The sequence below is a fragment of the Mustela erminea genome, chromosome 10 (assembly GCF_009829155.1).
Source record: "Mustela erminea isolate mMusErm1 chromosome 10, mMusErm1.Pri, whole genome shotgun sequence".
Classification (NCBI taxonomy): Eukaryota; Metazoa; Chordata; class Mammalia; order Carnivora; family Mustelidae; genus Mustela; species Mustela erminea.
In genome coordinates, this window is record NC_045623.1 from 84377188 (window position 1) to 84395524 (window position 18337).

Below are 18337 nucleotides of genomic sequence, written 5' to 3' on the forward strand. Positions count from 1 at the left end.
TTATTCTCCAGCATACCTATAGACAAGTATAATTTTGGGGAGTGTGATTAGAGGACAGGAGAGTGTCATTGCCCTGGTGATTTCACCCAAAAACCATGCCCTGCCCATGGACGAAATCCTTGAGCTTAACAGCCCAGAAATTGGATCTTTTGATCCTCAAACAATTGATGATTTCGTGGAAGGTAAAATCAATTATAAGATCCCAACACAGCAGGTGCCTGGGTGGCTCAGTTGGTTAAGTGTCTGCCTTTGGCTTAGGCCATGATCCCAGAGTCCCAGAACTGAGCCCTGCATGGGGCTTCCCTCCCAGCAGGGGGTCTGCTTCTCCCTGTCCCTCTGCCCCCAAACCTCCTGCTCTTGCTCTGTCTCTTTCAAATAAACACATAAATAATATTTTTTAAAAAAGATCCCAACACAGTTGTGGGTTCCAGATGGTAATCAGTTGGTTTTGCAACTGGGATCAACTTCTCTGTTGGGATTTGAGGCAAACCCAATAAATAAGTATGCTTATTCCTGTCAGGTTTGGAATCAGTGGCAGGTGCAGGAGAAAGACAGATGAGGATCAGCCTGTCACCTCTATTACCAATGAACTAATTGAAGTGCAGACCTGAACACATTCTGCAGCTAAGGTGGTGGGGGGTGGAGAAAGAAGGGAATGGTGAGCTCCTCTTCTCAAACTCATTAGGCAGATAAGTCTCACTTCTTATTACTCTTCCAAGTGAATGTCTGGGTTACAAGAGGGAGAAGAATTCCCCTGTGGGCCTTGGACTGGTAGCATCAATGTCACCTGGGAACTTTTAGAAATGCAAATTCTAGGTCTAACTCCCAGAAAAATTGAATCAAATTCTAGGAGTGGGGCCTAGCAATCTGTGTGCTAACAAGCTCTGAGGTAATTCTAATGTAGGCTCAAGGTTGAGAGCCACTGGTCCAGCGGAAGCTGTTCATATGCAAATATGAAACCTGGGAAGAAGAGTCTTTATGGAATGTTCTGCCACCCATGCCCACCCTTTTCCCCATCCCTGGGAAAATTAATCACAGGGCTAGAAGTTTCATCCTTTCCACATTTGATTTTCAGCTTACAGCTTCTCCAAGTACCAAGTAGAGACTCCTGATTATTTCCCATCCAAAAAAGAAAAATGTCATGGGTTTGATATTTGTTAGCCTTATCTCTTGATCTTGCAAACCTTGGAGGGGCTAGCATCCCCTTTTGGTACTGATAGTTTCTGAAAATGCTAGAATGACCAATAACCAGAAGTCAAAGTGGAAGCATGTGGCTCTTCCTGCAGAAAACTCAGTGGCTCCCCATTGCACTTAGATTTCAAATAAACTCTTTTCTAATACCTGCCTCACTCCAGCTGCATCTCACACCATGTCAGTCAGGCCTCCCTACTCTCCCTCTAATATGCCAAGCTCACTTCTGCCTCAGGACCTTTGCACTAGCTGTCCTGCAGCTTAAAGAACTCTCTCTTCAGACCTTGGCATGCCTAGTTCCTTGTCCTTTAAATCTGAACCCAAATGTCATCTTTGACCACTGATTTAAAGTGCCCTCAACCTCACTTGTCATTGTTTATCTCATTACCCTTGTTTATTGTCTTTGGAGCACTTGACACTATCAAAAAATGATCTGGTATATTTATTTGTTGACTTGTTATCTGTCTGCCACTCGCTGGAATGTAAGAGATCAGGGACCTTGCTGTATTCCTAGCACCAGAACAGTTCTTGGTATATTACAGGCATAAGATTTACATAAATATTTGTTGAATAAATGAATAAATGAATGAATAAGTGAACATAGGAAAAGCTTTAGGAGAGAAGGATCAGAGTGCAGTGATTCATTCATTGAGACAGTGATAGACCCAAAGACTCTGCCTTCCTCTTCCCGAGGACAGGGGCACAGAGCCCAGCTGAATGGGTCTGGAGTACTGGCACCATACCAGGCTCCTTGCCTGTTTCTTCTCTATCCCACTGTCTTAGTCCTGGCTCCCCCTTCTCTTCCTCCTCTTCCCCTCCCTCTGCCTCACTGTTATTACATTACAGTCATTAGAAGCCTGCAGATTCACACCCTCCTGTCGACTTTTTCATAAAGGAATGTTAATGGAGTTCGTCTTCAGCAGGGGTGATGCAGACTGTTGTCAAAACTCTGACTTGGCCACCCACATTCACATAATTAATCACACAAGAAACCAGAAAGGGGCAGCAGGAGGGCTGGGCCTCTCTATATCATGGCCCTCTTCCCAGAGTGGAATATGGTATAACACACAGCTGCTGCCCACCAAGAGACCACAGGTCAGGCTGGAAGCAAGACAACTCAACAAGAACCAATACAGAGGAGTAGAAGTCAGGCTCTAATCCACCATGGGGAGGGGGGGTCTCCTCCACCTTCAAGAGGGTACCAAGAAAAGGAAATTAAACACATAAAGTAGAAGCTAGAGGGAGAAATAAGGCTAAAGACAGTCTCTTCTAAAATTATAAGGAAGCTGGCTTTTATTGAGCACTCTATTGGTTATCTGTTGCCATGAGACAAATTACTATACACTTAACGGCTTAAAACAACACACATTCATTGTCTCTCAGTTTCTGTGGGTCAGGAATCTGGTAATAGCTTGGTTTAGCTGTGAGACCTCACAAGGCTGCAGTCAAGATGTCAACCAGGACTGTGTTCTCATCTGAACGCTCAACTGGGGAAGGACCCACTTCCCAGCTTATGTGATTGCTGAAACACTCAGTTCCTTGTGGTTGTAGGACTGGACTGTGAGCTTTAATTTTTTGCTGACTATTGGTCTGAGGCCACCCTCAGCTCCTAGAGACTTACCACAGTTCCTTGCCATGTGAGTTTCCCCAGCTTGGCCTCTTCATTATGCTAGCAAAGTCTCTAGAGCAAATCAAGTAGCAAGATGAAGTTTTATACATCATTACATAATTACAGAGGTCACAGCTCGTCTCTTTTTTCTCCATTCAGTTGGTTAAGAGCAAGTCACAGGTCCTGCCCATATTTAAGAAAAGATCGTACATACATGGGTATGGACACCGGCAGGGGGTATTATGAGACAGCCATCCTAGAGGATGCCCGCCGCAGTACATATTAGGTGTCAAGGACTATGCCAAATGCTTTTGCATGTATTATATCATTTATTTACTAAAACAACCTGTAAGGTGAGCATCATCCCCATTGCACAGGGGACAACACAGAGGAAAGAACTCGACCAAGGTCCTGCAAATGTTAAGATCAGAACCATCTGTATCATAGCACCAAGCCAACCTGCACAAGCTTAGAGGACTAAAGGATTTGCATCTTTAGAGTGAGGAGTAAGGGCCTGAGGGAGGCAGGGGAAGGGGGGTAACAAGTGTATTCTAGCTCCCTTTAAGACTTGAGATCAGGAGGAAGGGATGGGTGTGGATGACATGTTGAGAAACAAGAACACTGAGAACGCTTATGTTTGATGATCTTTGTTTTCTCAATGAGACAGAAAATGAGGGCATCTCCTGAGAGAGTGGGGGTTGGGATGGAGGTAAAGCAGAGCCAAGTTGAAACAACAGCTGTAGGGAATGGGGAATGGGAAACAGGAATCTTGCCAGCAGCAGTACAAGTTTGCCAAGTAGGATAAAGCTGCTTCATCCCTGAAGACTTCAAAGGTCTCCTTGGTAGGGCCCCCTACACTCTGAGTTGCCTTCATTTTCATCATGCCTTTTAGTGCTGTAGTTTATGCTCACATCCTTCTTACCAGAAAGAAAGTTCTTTCAGGGCAGGAACCTGACAGTAGTCTATGCAACAGACTATGCAGTACCACATAGTAGACTATGCAGTAACCAACACAGGATCTGGCATATGTGAGTCTTCCATAAATGGCCTGACTCCAGACCTTGAACTTCTAAATCACTCCACTATATTACCTTCTATTCCCTAAAGGCTCTCTAGTTCTGTAAGATTTTTCAAAGTATGTATTTTTACTTTTGTTTTGAGAGTAAATGTTCAAAAAGTGGTAGAGGACAAAGTCTAAGTCCATCCTGGAACAGGAGTGGAGGTGGAATTAAGGAAGTCTGTTGCATGCATAACGTAATGACAAAAAAGCAATTTTGTCTTTTGGCCCAGTCTTTTTGGTGTCGAGAAGTCAATAGCCATTTCACAATATTTCATACCAACTTATATTGATTGAGATGAAGCATTGCTCATGATATGTCGCCTGAAAAATAGAGCACAGACACAGAACAGTCCTATTGTGCCAAATGACCACTTTAGTCTCATTTTAAATGGCAAAATCCTAATTCAAAATATCTTAGACAAAAAAAGAAAAAAGAAAGGAAAAAAAAAAAACATTTGGGCTCATCTTCAATGAAAAGTCCAAGATTACACTCTGTTGCCAAGGGACTAACATTTTGGCCCAAGAAAAAGGCAGATGGCTTACAGTAGCCTCAGGACAGGGCTCTTCCCTAGGACTCCTGGCACAAGTCCCTGTGGTCCCCTCTGACTGAACACCCTGGGTCACATGCCTGTAACTGAACCAATCAGCGTGACCAGGGGACTTCAGAGGAGGGTGCTGTGAACAAGAGGAGAAGGAATGGATGCTGGGTGGTCATAAAGGCAGTAAATGTCCACTCCATGAGTGCTGTGCTTCTAACCACAGACAACTGGGTGGGTGCCCACCAAAACCAGGGTTTTCTCTAGTTTAGGGACTTGGGCGGAGTCAGATCCCCACATTTGTAAAATCAGCCCTGTGTTTTCATCCCCACCAGAGCAGGAACCAACCCTGAGGTCTCCTCCTGGCCTACTGATGATACCTAAGGCTCAGCTGGAGGAGCAGTTCTGTAATTACTGGAGGAACCAGGTACTCCAAAGCCCACCTCAACTCCAGTTTCCCAACCTCTGCTGGGGCCTCAATTAGGAGTCTGACCTGAACTCTAGGCCTTCTGGCCCTGCTGGTAAGGATGATGGCAGGACTGGCATCCATGCACCCGACCCAGAGGAGGGTCAGTCCTCTGTCCTCGATAACCACTTGCAGCCAAGATGCCCTACCTCTGTGACTTCCACTAAAAACTCCCATTCTACCTGCCCAAGCCAAGCTCCGTACCTACTGACCTCACACATTGCCTTGGACCTCTTTGCCCTTCTCTCAAAGCCAGCCCTCCCCAGGATTAGCTTCCAAGTCCCAATCTCAACCGCCACCCCACTCACTTCCTCAAGGCAGCAGCAACAGTGGCCACACTAATGTCACACAGGAGACCAGCGATGGGCAATAGTTGAATGGCATTTATTTCTAATTGGATCCATCAGCTTTGTCCGAGTCAGTTTTCCTTCTGCGCTGGTTCTTAGCTGACCCTTGGAGGCCCTTCCTGGCATTACATTGTTTGCGGTAGATTTCCAATTCCTCTTGGTATTTGGCTCTCAGGAGAGCTGCTCTTTGCTCATATGGCTGCTTTTCAGCATCTGTTTTCGCAGACCACATCTTTCCTGAGGCCCTTGCCACCTGCACTACTGACCAGCTCGGATTCTCCCTCTTCAGCCGGGCAAAGTGGTCTTGGCAGAAGAGCAAGAAGGATGATGGGGGGCGTCTGGGTGCTTGGGGGTCCCGTTTTCTCCGCTTCTTCTTCTTGCCAACATAATTCATCATCTCTTCCTGATACCGGGCTTTGTCGAGCTTGGCCAGAGCTTCATATTTGGCCTTTTCGTGCTTTGAGATGGACCTCCATTTTTCCGAACACTTTCTAGAGAACTCTTTAAAGCCAAGGTAGGTATTTGGCTGCTGCTCCTTGAACTTGTTCCTGTAATTCAGCAAAAAGTGGATGTAAGAAGAAACATTTGCCTTGGGCCTTATCTGGATTTCTTTTCCCATGTTCATAAAGTCATTTTTTTTTTTTCTGGATTCAGTAACTTGGACAGCAGAGACTTCTGTCTCCACACTCCAGGAGCAATCTAGAAGGTGCCCTGCTTGTGAAATTTTCCCTCTGCAAGAGCTATGGTCACAGCTCAGCCTTTTCAGTGGTGGTGGCATTATTGCATCAGAGTAGGGGACTGTGACATCATTCACCAGCCTGTGGCATTAACTTACAGCTCCTCTTATTGGTTGGCTACTGGAGGGTCCATTTTTTTCTGCTTCTCATGTGAGATGGTGGTTCACCCAGGGGTGGTTTGGAAGCAGCGACTTCCCCTGGAATATTTCTCCTTAATGTCCTGGAGGCCATGGGCTTTGCTCTACTATGGGAGATTTCAGTCCCTCGGATATAGTATAGTAATGAGCCATGGGGTCTGCCTTCCTCACCATAAGATTGTCAAGACGTTGCATGATCCCTCCCAAAGTCAGGATGGATATAATGAACGTGAGGAGGTGGATGGCTCCAGGGCTGTCATGATAAAATGTGAAGTCTTTCTGTTTGCCTTGAATGGTGGCAGCTCATGCCGTTCAAAGAGTTTAGTAGTAACTCTAAAAATAATGAGGTATGACAGCCATGACTCGGTTCCTGTCAGGACAAAGTTGTCTAATTTAAAACCTGAGCACTTGGGCTATATACATCTGAACTCTTCATTTCTCTGAAGAAACTGGGATGGGGTGGGCAGAGGGAGGAAGACCTTGAGGGGTTTTACTCAATACACTTGAGGCTGTGAAAATGGGGTCAAATCCTTGGCCGTCCAGAGGCCTCCCTGCTCTCATCTCTGGGGTCATTGGCTCTCGGGCTTAGAGTACAGAGCTCTAATGGCTACACTCACACTTGTCAGCTTCTGACTTTGTGTGAAAGCCATTGCCCGTATTCCACTAGTCTTCCAATGGAAGGAAAAAGAAAAGACAATAAAAGGGTCATCTTGTGACCTTTGGACACTTTGAGAGCATTGCTTGTATGGGACCAGGGTTCATATAACTCAGTGGTTGATGATAGTGCCAAATTTATAGGACTACAAAATGGAGCCTCATTAGCAGAAAAGTTATGGTAAAATAGCCTAACAGGTGGGAGTCTGAATTTGGACTGATTTGCTTGACTCAAGCTTGTGTTTCTTTCTCAGTCCTTAGAAGTGGTGCCTCGGGGGCCAATGACTCTGGTGTGTATCTTCAGCGACTAAGCCTGACAGGGAAACTTGCCTAAGACTAGACCACATTTCCAGGGCTCCCAATCCATTCCCAAGCCTCTGAGACTGACTGCAACTTCCATCTTCTGTAAAAGAAAGATGGAAACTAATGAGGGTCCCCAGTCTTGAATTTGAGCCACAAGGCAGCTGCGCTACTGATGCTAGCTCCTTCCTTCCTATGAGCCTCTGATTTCATATCTGTAAAATGGGTGCTTTGGACCAGCCGGGAAGAATCCTCCAGATGGCATGTTGTAGTTTTGTGGCTGCATTTAGATGCCTACAAGATCTCAGATGCCAGCCGAGGAAGCTTGGGCTAGTGATGGGACCAAGAGGTCTGGCAGGGGTAACAAATTACTCTGAGAACATTTCTCAGCTTGCTAAGTTGTTTTTCACTCTGGTTCTTTCTCCCAAGGCCAGGTGTTGGCTCACCTATTTGTTGGATTTGAGCTAGGCTGCCAAGGTCAATAGGACATAGCTCCTTTCCAAGATGGAAGGACGGGTTGTGAGAAAGAATTTGGCCAATGTCTATGGACATGAATCTGACTCTGCTCAGTCTCACAAAAACCCCACAGTTCATTTGTGCCTCCGTTCATGATGTTCTACCCTTCTCATGATGAAAAGATCCAGAAGGACTAACTATGATAATCATCTAGAGCCTAGCAGGTCTAGGAAGACAAGGTGGTAGAAAGTAAAAGCTATGGCCACCCTGTGATGCTTGGGCCACAATCTCACCTTGGAGGGATGAAGTGGGGGAAATGTCTGGAGAACCTTAGGGAGGGTCAGTATGGCTAGCTTTCTAAGTCGATGCTATGTGCTCTGGTAGCTGAGACTTCAACCTTCTTCACTATCTTCTGTGCCCTGGGAGGCTGACCCAGATGGACCACATCAATGGATCTCATGCCCTGTGGCTTCCATTTCAGTTTGGTCATTGTGGACCCCAACAGTAGATTGGGGAGAGAAAGGTGATTCCAGGACATTCATTCTCCTGGCTTCCCCCTCAAGAGGTCACCTGGAGCTGGCTCTCAGACCCTGGACTGAAGGTCTTGGCTCCTATCAAGTTTTCCTTTCTAAATGACTGGCTCCTTCCAGGTTTAGGAATTGCTCCCTTTCTTTGTCTCCTCTTGCCAGAGGTGGTAAGAGCTCTGCTTTTACTCTGCTGTCCCTTGTGGCTTTCCTACACCTTGCCCTTCCCTTTGTAAATAGCCTCTTTATTAAACACTCCTCAAATTATGCTCATTTGAGTGGCCATCTGGTTCCTGCTGGGACTGTGACAGATGTGCCATGTTTCTGGCTTTCCACCATGAGCAGCAATGGAGGTGGATAAATAAAGCAAGTATGGGCATAGGTCCAGGGTCAAAGGCTATTGAGCTTCTTCAGGCTCAAGGACCGAGTGGTCTCACAGCCTAGAATGTTCTGCAGGGGTAAGCGTGCCTGCCAGGGTAATAACAGAACAAGGCCACATGGCTTCCACAGAGGCATCTAATATCCCTTATATTATAAGATGACCTTTAGGCAGGGGCACTGGTCTGGAAAGCCAGATAAGAAAGATTTTCAGCTTTGTGGGCCCTGTGGTTTTTATTGGACGTACTCAACTCTACCATTGTTGCTCCAAAGTAGCCACAGACAATACATACATCGATAAGCCTGGCTGTGCCCCCAGTAACTTCACAAAAACGGGCAGGTGCCTGGACATCGTAAACTGCTACCATCCCAATCTAGAGCTGTGAGTTCAGTGTTTTCGAATTTGTTCATTGCAGCCTTACAATAAGATTTACATTTTACATCATGACCCATTTGTGCATGTCTGTACTTCGTAATATTGATGTAATGTGTCGTGTGTGCCTGTCTCTATTCCAAGCACTTTACCTATATCAAAGCATTTAATCTTTATAACAACTGTGTGTGTTAGGGATGCTATTTTTTTTAAGATTTATTTATTTATTTTAGAGAGAGAGCCAGCATGGGGCAAGGGAGGGGCAGAAGGAGAGAGTCTCAAGCAGACTCTGCTGAGCATAGAGTCTGATGCTGGCCTTGATCTCACGTCCCTGAAATAACTCCCTAAGCTGAAACCAAGAGTTGGATACTTAACCAACTGCACCACCAGGTGCCCCTGGGCAGGGGGCTTGGGCGGGGGTTGGGGGTGGTGGCAGGGCCACTATTTTTATCCCTATTTTAAAGATAAAGTTCTCTAAACACAGAGTTTATAGAAACATTATAACAAATTATACTTACTATGTGTGTGAAGTAGTATTTTCTATTCTATTCTGTTATGGTCTATTTTGTTATTCGAAGTGCCTACAGACCTACAGATTGGTCTCATGACGCACTATGGGTTACAGTCCATGGACTGATTTGAAAAACACTACGTAGGCAAGCTGAGGGGGGAGCTCTCACCTTGAACACAAATCCAATCAGATCCCCTTGATTTAGCGTTGGTAACATGAAGTGGAAAGAACATGGCTTTGGGAGCCTGGGCAGACATGAATTCAAATTCTAGCTTTGCTACTTATGTTCTGGGTATTGCTTGTTACTACCTTATCAGTAAAGAGCAGTGACATGGTAACAAAGCCGTGGATAGGAACTAACTGCAGTGATGGGAACAATGGACCCAGTACCCCTTTACCAAATGGGCTGGACGTAGGGACTCACTTCTAATGAATAGCATGTGGAAAAGGACAAATTATACCTTTCCAGTGGAGAAAGCTGGCAGATACCACCCTAACCAATAATGATATTCTTCCCCCAATTGCATAACCCTGGTCTAATCCTGAGAAAATATTAGACAAACCCAAATTAAGGGGTATTCTACAAAACATTTGACTAGTACCCTTCAAAAGTGTCAAGGGCCTGAGAAAGCAAGGAAAGCCTGAGAAACAGAACCAGATTAGAAATCAAGTAGACTTAATGTCTCAGGGCTCTGGGAATTGATGGACTGGATGGTGGACCAAGAGAAAACACATTAGTGGAAAGACTGGGGACATCTGAATGAAGTCTTCCACTGAGCTAATGTCAACTTGTGGATACGTCTACCATGGTTATATAAGACGCTAATGTTAGAGGAAGCTGGGTGATGGGTCTATAGGAAATTTTTGTACTGTCTTTGCAACCTGCAATGCTTTTTTTTTTTTAAGATTTTATTTATTTATTTCACCGATGGAGATCACAAGTCAGACAGAGATCACAAGTAGGCAGAGAGGCAGGCAGAGATAGGGGGGGAAGCAGTCTCCCTGCCGAGCAGAAAGCCCGATGTGGGCCTCGATCCCAGGACCCTGGGTTCATGACCTGAGCCAAAGGCAGAGGCTTTAACCCTCTGAGCTTCCCACGCGCCCCCCGCAACCTGCAACTCTATTCTTATTTCAAAATAAAGTCTTTCAGAAATTTCCCTCGCTGACAGTAATGTGTACCCACAGTTGAGATACCCTGCTCTTGATCCATCTCCTCCAGAAATCTCTGGGCAGATTTGACCCTCAGCTGTAGCAACATGTGCTCTTGGCATGTCTTCCATCACAGTGTTCCCCGAATTTCAGGGCATGCTGGAACCACCTGAGGATGTTTCAAAAATCCCAGTGCTCAAGGGTATTATATAAGACTGATGGATCCCTGACTTCTACCTCTGAAATCAGTAATACATTATACGTTAAATGTTGAATTTAAATTAAAATAACAGTAATAATGATCATAAATCCCAGTGCTCAAACAAGAAGAAGAAGAGCAAAGGTACCTGGCTTGGGCATCTGATAAATGCTTTGATGTTTCCTTCATCCCCCTCCTGCCCCTCTTCTTGTGGGGTGGGAATCTGCCTACACATGCCCTCTGAGTGGAGTATCCATAGTAGGCAGAAAATGGCTCCACAGGGACACCCACATCTGAAACCTCAAAACCCATGACTGTGTTACCTTCCATGGCAAAAGGAACTTTGCAGATGTGATTATGTTAAGGATTTGGGATGAGAGGATTACCCTGGGTTACGTGGGTGGACCTGCTGTAATCACCTGGGTCCCTGTAAGAGGAAGGCAGGAGTGTAGAAGTCTGAGATGGAGATGTAGTGACAGATGCAGAGAGTCAGAGTCAGAGATCTGAAGATGTGGTACGGCCAGCTTTGAAGGTTGAGAAAGAGACCACAAGCCAAGAAACAAGGTGAGGACTAGAGGCTGGGCAAGGCCAGCAAGCAGATCCCACCCTAGAGCTCCAGAGAGCAGAGCCCTGCAGACACCTTGATCTTGGCTCCATGATACCCATTTTGGGCTCCTGCCCTTTCCCTCCGCCCACCACCCAGAACTTTTAAGACAAGTGTGTTCTTTCAGGCCACAAAATTTGTAAAAATTTGTTAAAGCAGAAATGGGGAAGGAATACAGTATCTTTCTCATCCAGCTGGTGGTCTGTAATGTTTCCTGTGCTGTTCTTAACCCGTGCTTATGTTAATAAAGATTAAAAATTTATGCCACCCCTTATTAGATTAGTTGTGGGACCAAGGAGCGTGGTCTGCTCAATTTTACACACTCTTCTTCATGCGCTTGCTGACTCATTAAGTCACTAATTCACTCGTTTGCTTACCAATTAATTCACTCTTAGATTCTTTCAGTTCATTCACTCATTCACCACTCATATACATGTGCACATGCACACACACATCTCAACAAATAGCTGTGAGTTGTGGAGCAATGTCACTGATTCTTTGATGGCCACTTATAAGCAGCATTTGAAGGCTGGATATGTCTTAGGAAAGGAGGTGGTAGTAAAGAGAGGCATCTGAAATTTCCTGGAAGGCAGACTGGTAGGAAAGGCAGGGTCATAAACAGTAGACTTAGGCTTTTTGGCACTAACCTCATGCCAAGAACTATTACTCAATCTCATGTGACCATATTTTAATAAGAATGATGGTAATGTTTTAAGTATATTATCTCCAGAAAAGCCTAGAGAGAGAGAGAGATTAATTTTTCCAGGGCCACACAGCAATGAGTGGCAGAGCCAGGCCTCAGACTCAAGTTGGTTTCACTCTTAAGTCCATGTGTTTTGCCGCTACAGGGAGTCTAGGAACTCCATTGGCTAGGACCAAGGAGAGAAGGAAGGCAGCAGGGAACAAGGCCAAGTATTGCAGTAGGAGGGCAGGTGGAAGAAGAAGAAGAAGGAGAAGGGCAAAGGGAAGGGGAAGGAGAAGAAGGTGTCTGAATCTCAACATTTGAGGGATTCAGGGGACACTTTTCTCATTTGGGTTGATGGATCTCTTGTTCCAGATGGATCCAGTCAGTTTACCCCAGGTCATGGAATGTCCTGAGTCTAGCAGGTAGACTGAGGTGGATAGCCTACAGAACCACACCAGCATGTGCAGGTACAAACAGAACCTGGGTCTACTGTTTAGAACACAGGCTGGTCAAAGCTGAAATGAAGTGTCCACGCCTAGTCCAGAGGCTTAGTGGACAATGGACAGGAAATGGAACAGATGATCAAGCACAAGCATGGGATGAGCATGGCAAGGTCCAGGCATGCCTGCTTACCTCTGGTAGGACACAGCAAAGGAAGAGAGGATGAGTTCTAGAATAAGACCAATTTTGGGGAGAGAATGCCCACAGCAAAGTATGACTAGATAACTCTCACAGGCCTTGACAAAAATACTCTAGTATGCCACAGAGTAGGAAGAGTGGTCCCTGATCTTTTTGTCCAGCTCCCTGCCTCCTTCAACCAACATGAACATCTTTCATTTGGTCTGCCTAGCACCGGCCACTCCCTCCTTCTAAGCACATCCCTTCTTTTGGAGAACTGTCCTCAAAATAGTTCCAGCGGGGGCCTATGCCCTTGGCCCCAGGCGTGGGCACACCCCCCAGCGGGACTACTTGGAGGCCTTTAGTGAGCTTTTTCTAATTGGAACTAAGGGAATGGATTTTTGCCTTTTGTCTGGAAGAGAAGGTGTGAGGATAAATTAAAGCTGCTAAGGGTGGCCATGGGTCCAGCCTTGAGCATCGCCATTTGCCATGGAAAGAATGAAGCCAGCAGACAGAGCACAACAGAAATAGGACACAGAGAGAGGGGCCTTGTGGCATTTGGATCCCTGGGTCTAGTCATCCCTGGGGCCAGCTATGGCTTGACTATAGCAGCCAGTCATGTCTTCTCTATTCCAGGCTGATTTGATCTGGATTTCTGCCACCTGAAACCAAGAGCATTAGCCCAGATGTGATGCAGGTGAGCAATATGAGAAGCCAGGAGGAGAAGACTCTCCTCTTCCCTATTTGTCCGTTCTCTTCTTTTTATCTCCTTCCTCTCCCTTCTACTTGCTTTTGCTCCACTAAATCTCTGGTTTGTTATTCAGAAAGTATATATACAACACTGGGACATTATTGACCCTCAATAATAACATCAAATGGTCTTTGAGCACTTGCTATGTGCTGAGAACTATACCAAGAGCTTTTTTTTTTTTTTAAATTTTATTTTTTCAGTGTTCCAAGATTCATTGTTTATGTACCATACCCAGTGCTCCCAGCAATACGTGCTCTCCTTAATACCCACCACCAGGCTCACCCATCCCCCCATCCACCTCCCTTCGAAAACCCTGTTTGTTTCTCAGAGTCCACAATCTCTCATGGTTCATCTCCCCCTTTGATTTCCCCCAATTCACTTTTCCTTTCCTTCTCCTAATGTCCTCCATATTATTCCTTATGCTCCACAAGTAAATGAAACCATATGATAATTTACTTTCTCTGCTTGACTTATTTCACTCACCATAACCTCCTCCAGACCCATCCATGTTGATACAAAAGTTGGGTATCCATCCTTGATGATGAAGGTGTAGTATTCCATTGTATATATGGGCCATATCTTCTTTATCCATTCCTCTGCTCTAGAGCATCTTGGCTCTTTTCACAGTTTGGCGATTGTGGCCATTGCTGCTATGTACATATGGCCCTTCTTTTCACTGCATCTGTATCTTTAGGGTAAATACCCAGTAGTGCATTTGCAGGGTCATAATCTCTACACTGTTTTCCAAAGTGGCTGCACCAACTTGCATTCCCACCAACAGTAAAAGGGTTCCCCTTTCTCCATATCCTCTCCAACACTTGTTTCTTGTCTTGTTAATTTTGGCCATTCTAACTGGTATACAGTGGTATCTCAATGTGGTTTTGATTTTAATTTCCCTGATAGCTAATGTTGACGAACATTTTTTTCATGTGTCTGTTAGCCATTTGTATGTCTTCTTTGGAGAAGTGTCTGTTCATAAGTTCTGCCCATTTTTTGACATGATTATCTGTTTTTTGGGTGTTGAGTTTGAGGAGTTCTTTGTAGATCTTGGATATCATCCCTTTTTCTGTAGTGTCATTTGTGAATATCTTCTCCTATTCCGTGCATTGCCTCTTTGTTTTGTTGACTATTTCCTTTGCTGTGCAGAAGCTTTTTATCTTGATGATGTTCCAAAATTTCATTTCACTTTTGTTTCCTTTGCCTTTGGAGACATATCATGAAAGAAGTTGAGGTGGCTGATGTCGATGAGGTTACTGCCTATGTTCTCCTCTAGGATTTTGATAGATTCCTGCCTCATTTTGAGGTCTTTTATCCATTTGGAGTTTATCTTTGTATATGTTGTAAGAGAATGGTTGCATTTCATACACACCTGTCCAATTTCCCCAGCACCATTTATTGAAGAGACTTTGTTCCACTGGATATTTTTTCCTGCTTTGCTGAAGATTAGTTGACCCTAGAGTTGAGGGTCTATGTCCAGACTCTCTACTATGTTCCACTGGTCTGTGTCTGTTTTTGTGCCAGTACCATGCTGTCTTGGTGATCACAGCTTTGTACTAAAGCTTGAAATCAAGCAACGTGATGCCCCCAGTTTTGTTTTTCTTTTTCAATATTTCCTTAGCAATTCGGGGACTTTTCTGGTTCCATACCAATTTTAGGATTGTTTGTTCTAGCACTTTGAAAAACTTTGGTGGAATTTTGATTAGGATAGCATTGAAAGTATAGATTTCTCTGGGCAGTATAGACATTTTAACAATGTTTATTCTTCTGATCCATTGAGCATGGAATGCTTTTCCACTTTTTTGTGTCGTCTTCAATTTCTTTCATAAGTGTTCGGTAGTTCCTTGAGTACAGATCCTTTTCCTCTTTGGTCAGGTTGATTCTCAGGTATCTTATGGTTCTCGGTGCTATAATAAATGGAATTGATTCTCTAATTTCCCTTTCTATGTTTTCACTGTTAGTGTATGAGAAAGCAACTGGTTTCTGTGCATTGACTTTGTATCCTGCCACATTACTGAATTGCTGTACGAGTTCTAGTAGTTTGGGAGTGGAGTCATTTGGGTTTTCCATATAAAGTTTCATGTCATCTGCAAAGAGAGAGAGTTTGACTTCTTCTTTGCTGATTTGAATACCTTTTATTTCCTTTTGTTGTCTGATTGCTGTTGCTAGGACTTCTAGTAGTATGTTGAACAACAGTGGCGAGAGTGGGCTTCCTTGTCATGTCCCGATCTCAAAGGGAATGCTGTTAGCTTTCCCCACTGAGAATGATATCACTGTGGGGTTTTTTATAGATTTTATGACGTTGAGGAATGTTCCCTCAATCCCTATACTTTGAAGAGTTTTAATCAAGAACAGATACTGTATTTTGTCAAATGCTTTTTCTGCATCAATTGAGAAGACCATGTGGTTCTTCTGTCTTCTCTTATTGATTTGTTCTATCACATTGACTGACTTACGAATGTTGAACCACCCTTACATCCCAGGTGTAAATCCCACCTGGTCATGGTGGATAATCTTTTTAATGTACTGTTGGATCATATTAGCTAGGTTCTTTTTGAGAATCTTGGCATCCATATTATCAGGAATATTGGTCTGAAATTTTCCATTTCGATTGGGGTCTTTGCCTGGTTTGGGAATCAAGATAATGCTGGCTTCATAGAAAGAGTCTGGAAGTTTTCCTTCTGTTCCTATTTTTTGAAGCAGCTTCAGAAGATTAGGTATTATTTCTTCTTTGAGTGTTTGGTAGAGTTCCCCAGGGAATCCGTCAAGTCCTGGGCTCTTGTTTTTTGGGAGGTTTTTGATCACTGCTTCAATCTTGTTACTAGATATTGGTCTATTCAGGTTGTCAATTTCTTCCTGTTTCAGTCTTGGAAGTTGATAGGTTTCCAGGAATGCAACCATTTTTTTTAGTTTGCTTAACTTATTGGCAAATAGCTGTTGATAATAATTTCTGATGATTGTTTCTGTTTCCTTGATGTTAGTTATTATCGCTCTCCTTTCATTCATATTTATTAACTTGGGCCCTCCTTTCTTTTGGATTAGTTTGGCCAGTGGTTTATCAATCATATTGATTCTTTCAAAGAACCAGCTTCTAGTTTTGTTGATGTGTTCTACTGTATCTCTAGTCTCTATCTCATTGATCTCCACTCTAATCCTGATTATTTTCCTTCTTGTTCTTAGGGTTGGCATAATTTGTTGTTGATTTTCCAGTTCTTTAAGGTGTAAAGAGAGCTGGTGTATTTGGGATTTTTCAGTTCTTTTGAGTGAGGCTTGGATGGCTATGCATTTTTTCCTTAAGACTGCTTTTGCCATATCCCATAGGTTTTGGACTGATTTGTCTTCATTCTCATTGGTTTCCATGAATTGTTTAAGTTCTTTGATTTCCTGGTTGATCCAAACATTCTTAGGCAGGGTGGTCTTTAGCTTCCAAGTGTTTGAATTCCTTCTAAACTTTTTCATGTGGTTGAGTTCCAGTTTTCAAAGCACTGTAGTCTGAGAATATGCAGGGAATAATCTCAGTCTTTTGGTATCAGTTGAGCCCTGATTTGTGACCCCGTATGTGGTCTATTTTCAAGAAAGTTCCATGTGCACTCAAGAAGAATGAGTTTTTTGTTGTTTTAATGTTCTATATATATGAAACATTCGAATGTTCTATACATGAGGCCCATCTGGTCCAATGTGTAATTCAAAACTCTTGTTTATTTATTGATTTTCTGCTTAGATGATCTGTCTATTGCTGAGAGTGGCGTGTTAGGATCCCCTACAATTAATGTGTTCATATCAATATGACTCTTTATCCTGATTAACAGTTGGCTTGTGTAGTTGGCTGCTCCCATATTTGGGGCATAAATATAACTGTTAGATCTTCTTGGTGGATAGACCCTTTATGAATGATGTAGTGCCCTTCTTTATCTCTGACTACAGTCTTTAGCTTAAAGTCTAATTTATCTGATAAGAGAATTGCTACCCCAGCTTTCTTTTGAGGCCCGTTGGCATGAAAGATTGTTCTCCATCCCTTCACTTTCAGTCTGGATGTATCTTTAGGTTCCAAATGTGTCTCTTATAGACAGCATATGAACAGGTCTTGTCGTTTTATCCAGTCTGCAACCCTGTGCCATTTTATGGGAGCATTTAGACCATTCACATTGTGCAAGTGATTATTGAAAGATAAGTTTTTATTGACATCATGTTGCCTGAGAAGTACTTGTTTCTATAGATTGTCTGTGTGAATTTCTGTTCTATGTCACTCTTTGATTCTTTCTTCTCTTATAGAACTCTCCCCATAATATTTCTTATTCTACCAGCTTGGTGGCCACATACTCTTTTGAACCTTGCCAGTCTTAGAAGGTCTTTATCTCTCCATCCATTTTGAATGTCAGCCTTGCTGGATAAAGTATTCTTGGCTGCATGTTCTTCTCATTTAGTGCCCTGAATATGTCTTTCCAGCCCTTTATGGATTGCAAGATTTCTGTGGACAGGTCTGACGTTATTCTGTTGGACCTTCCTCTGTACGTAAGGAATCTCTTCCCCCAGCTGCCCTTAGGACCTCTTGTCTACAACTATGATTTGTGAATTTCACAATTAAGCATCTGGAAGTCTTTCTAGATTTGTTGATCTTGGGGTAGGCTTTCTGCCTCTAAGACACAAACATTTGTTTCATTCTCCAGACTGGGAAAATTTTCATCCAGAATTTGTTCAACTATATCTTCTTGTCTTCTCTCTTTCTCCACCCCCTCAAGGATCCCAATAATTCTGATGTTGGAATGTTTCATGGCATCATTTATTTCCCTAATTCTGTTTTCATGGCGTCTAAGCTATTTGTTCCAGACCTCCTCTTGATCCTTCTTTTCTTTCAGTTTTTCTTCTAGATCACTAATTTGATCTTCTGCCTTGATTACTCTAGCTGTTAGAGTATTTATATTAGATTGGATCTCACTGATAGCATTCTTTAGTACTGCCAGATCTGCCCTCACTTCCACCCTTAGAGTTTCTGTGTTGCCACTAATGGTCTTCTCCAACCTAGCCATTCCTTGGATAATTGTTACCCTGAATTCC

The 18337-nt window shown here is 43.7% G+C and overlaps 2 protein-coding genes across 7 annotated transcripts in view; one reads left to right on the plus strand and one right to left on the minus strand.

Annotated features, from left to right (window-relative positions):
• The window catches only part of CSMD2 (CUB and Sushi multiple domains 2), a 601873-nt gene that overhangs the window by 256989 nt on the left and 326547 nt on the right, over window positions 1–18337 (plus strand). The gene's annotated exons all lie outside the window — the stretch shown is intronic.
• Window positions 5226–5966, minus strand: HMGB4 (high mobility group box 4). The gene has a single exon (XM_032302442.1). It carries the CDS (start codon window positions 5832–5834, stop codon window positions 5253–5255), a length of 582 nt encoding a protein of 193 aa, XP_032158333.1. The 5' UTR covers window positions 5835–5966; the 3' UTR covers window positions 5226–5252.

Bases quoted from the DNA above. Each gene is read 5' to 3' on its own strand.
- HMGB4 (XM_032302442.1), bottom strand. From the start codon at position 5,834: ATGAACATGGGAAAAGAAATCCAGATAAGGCCCAAGGCAAATGTTTCT.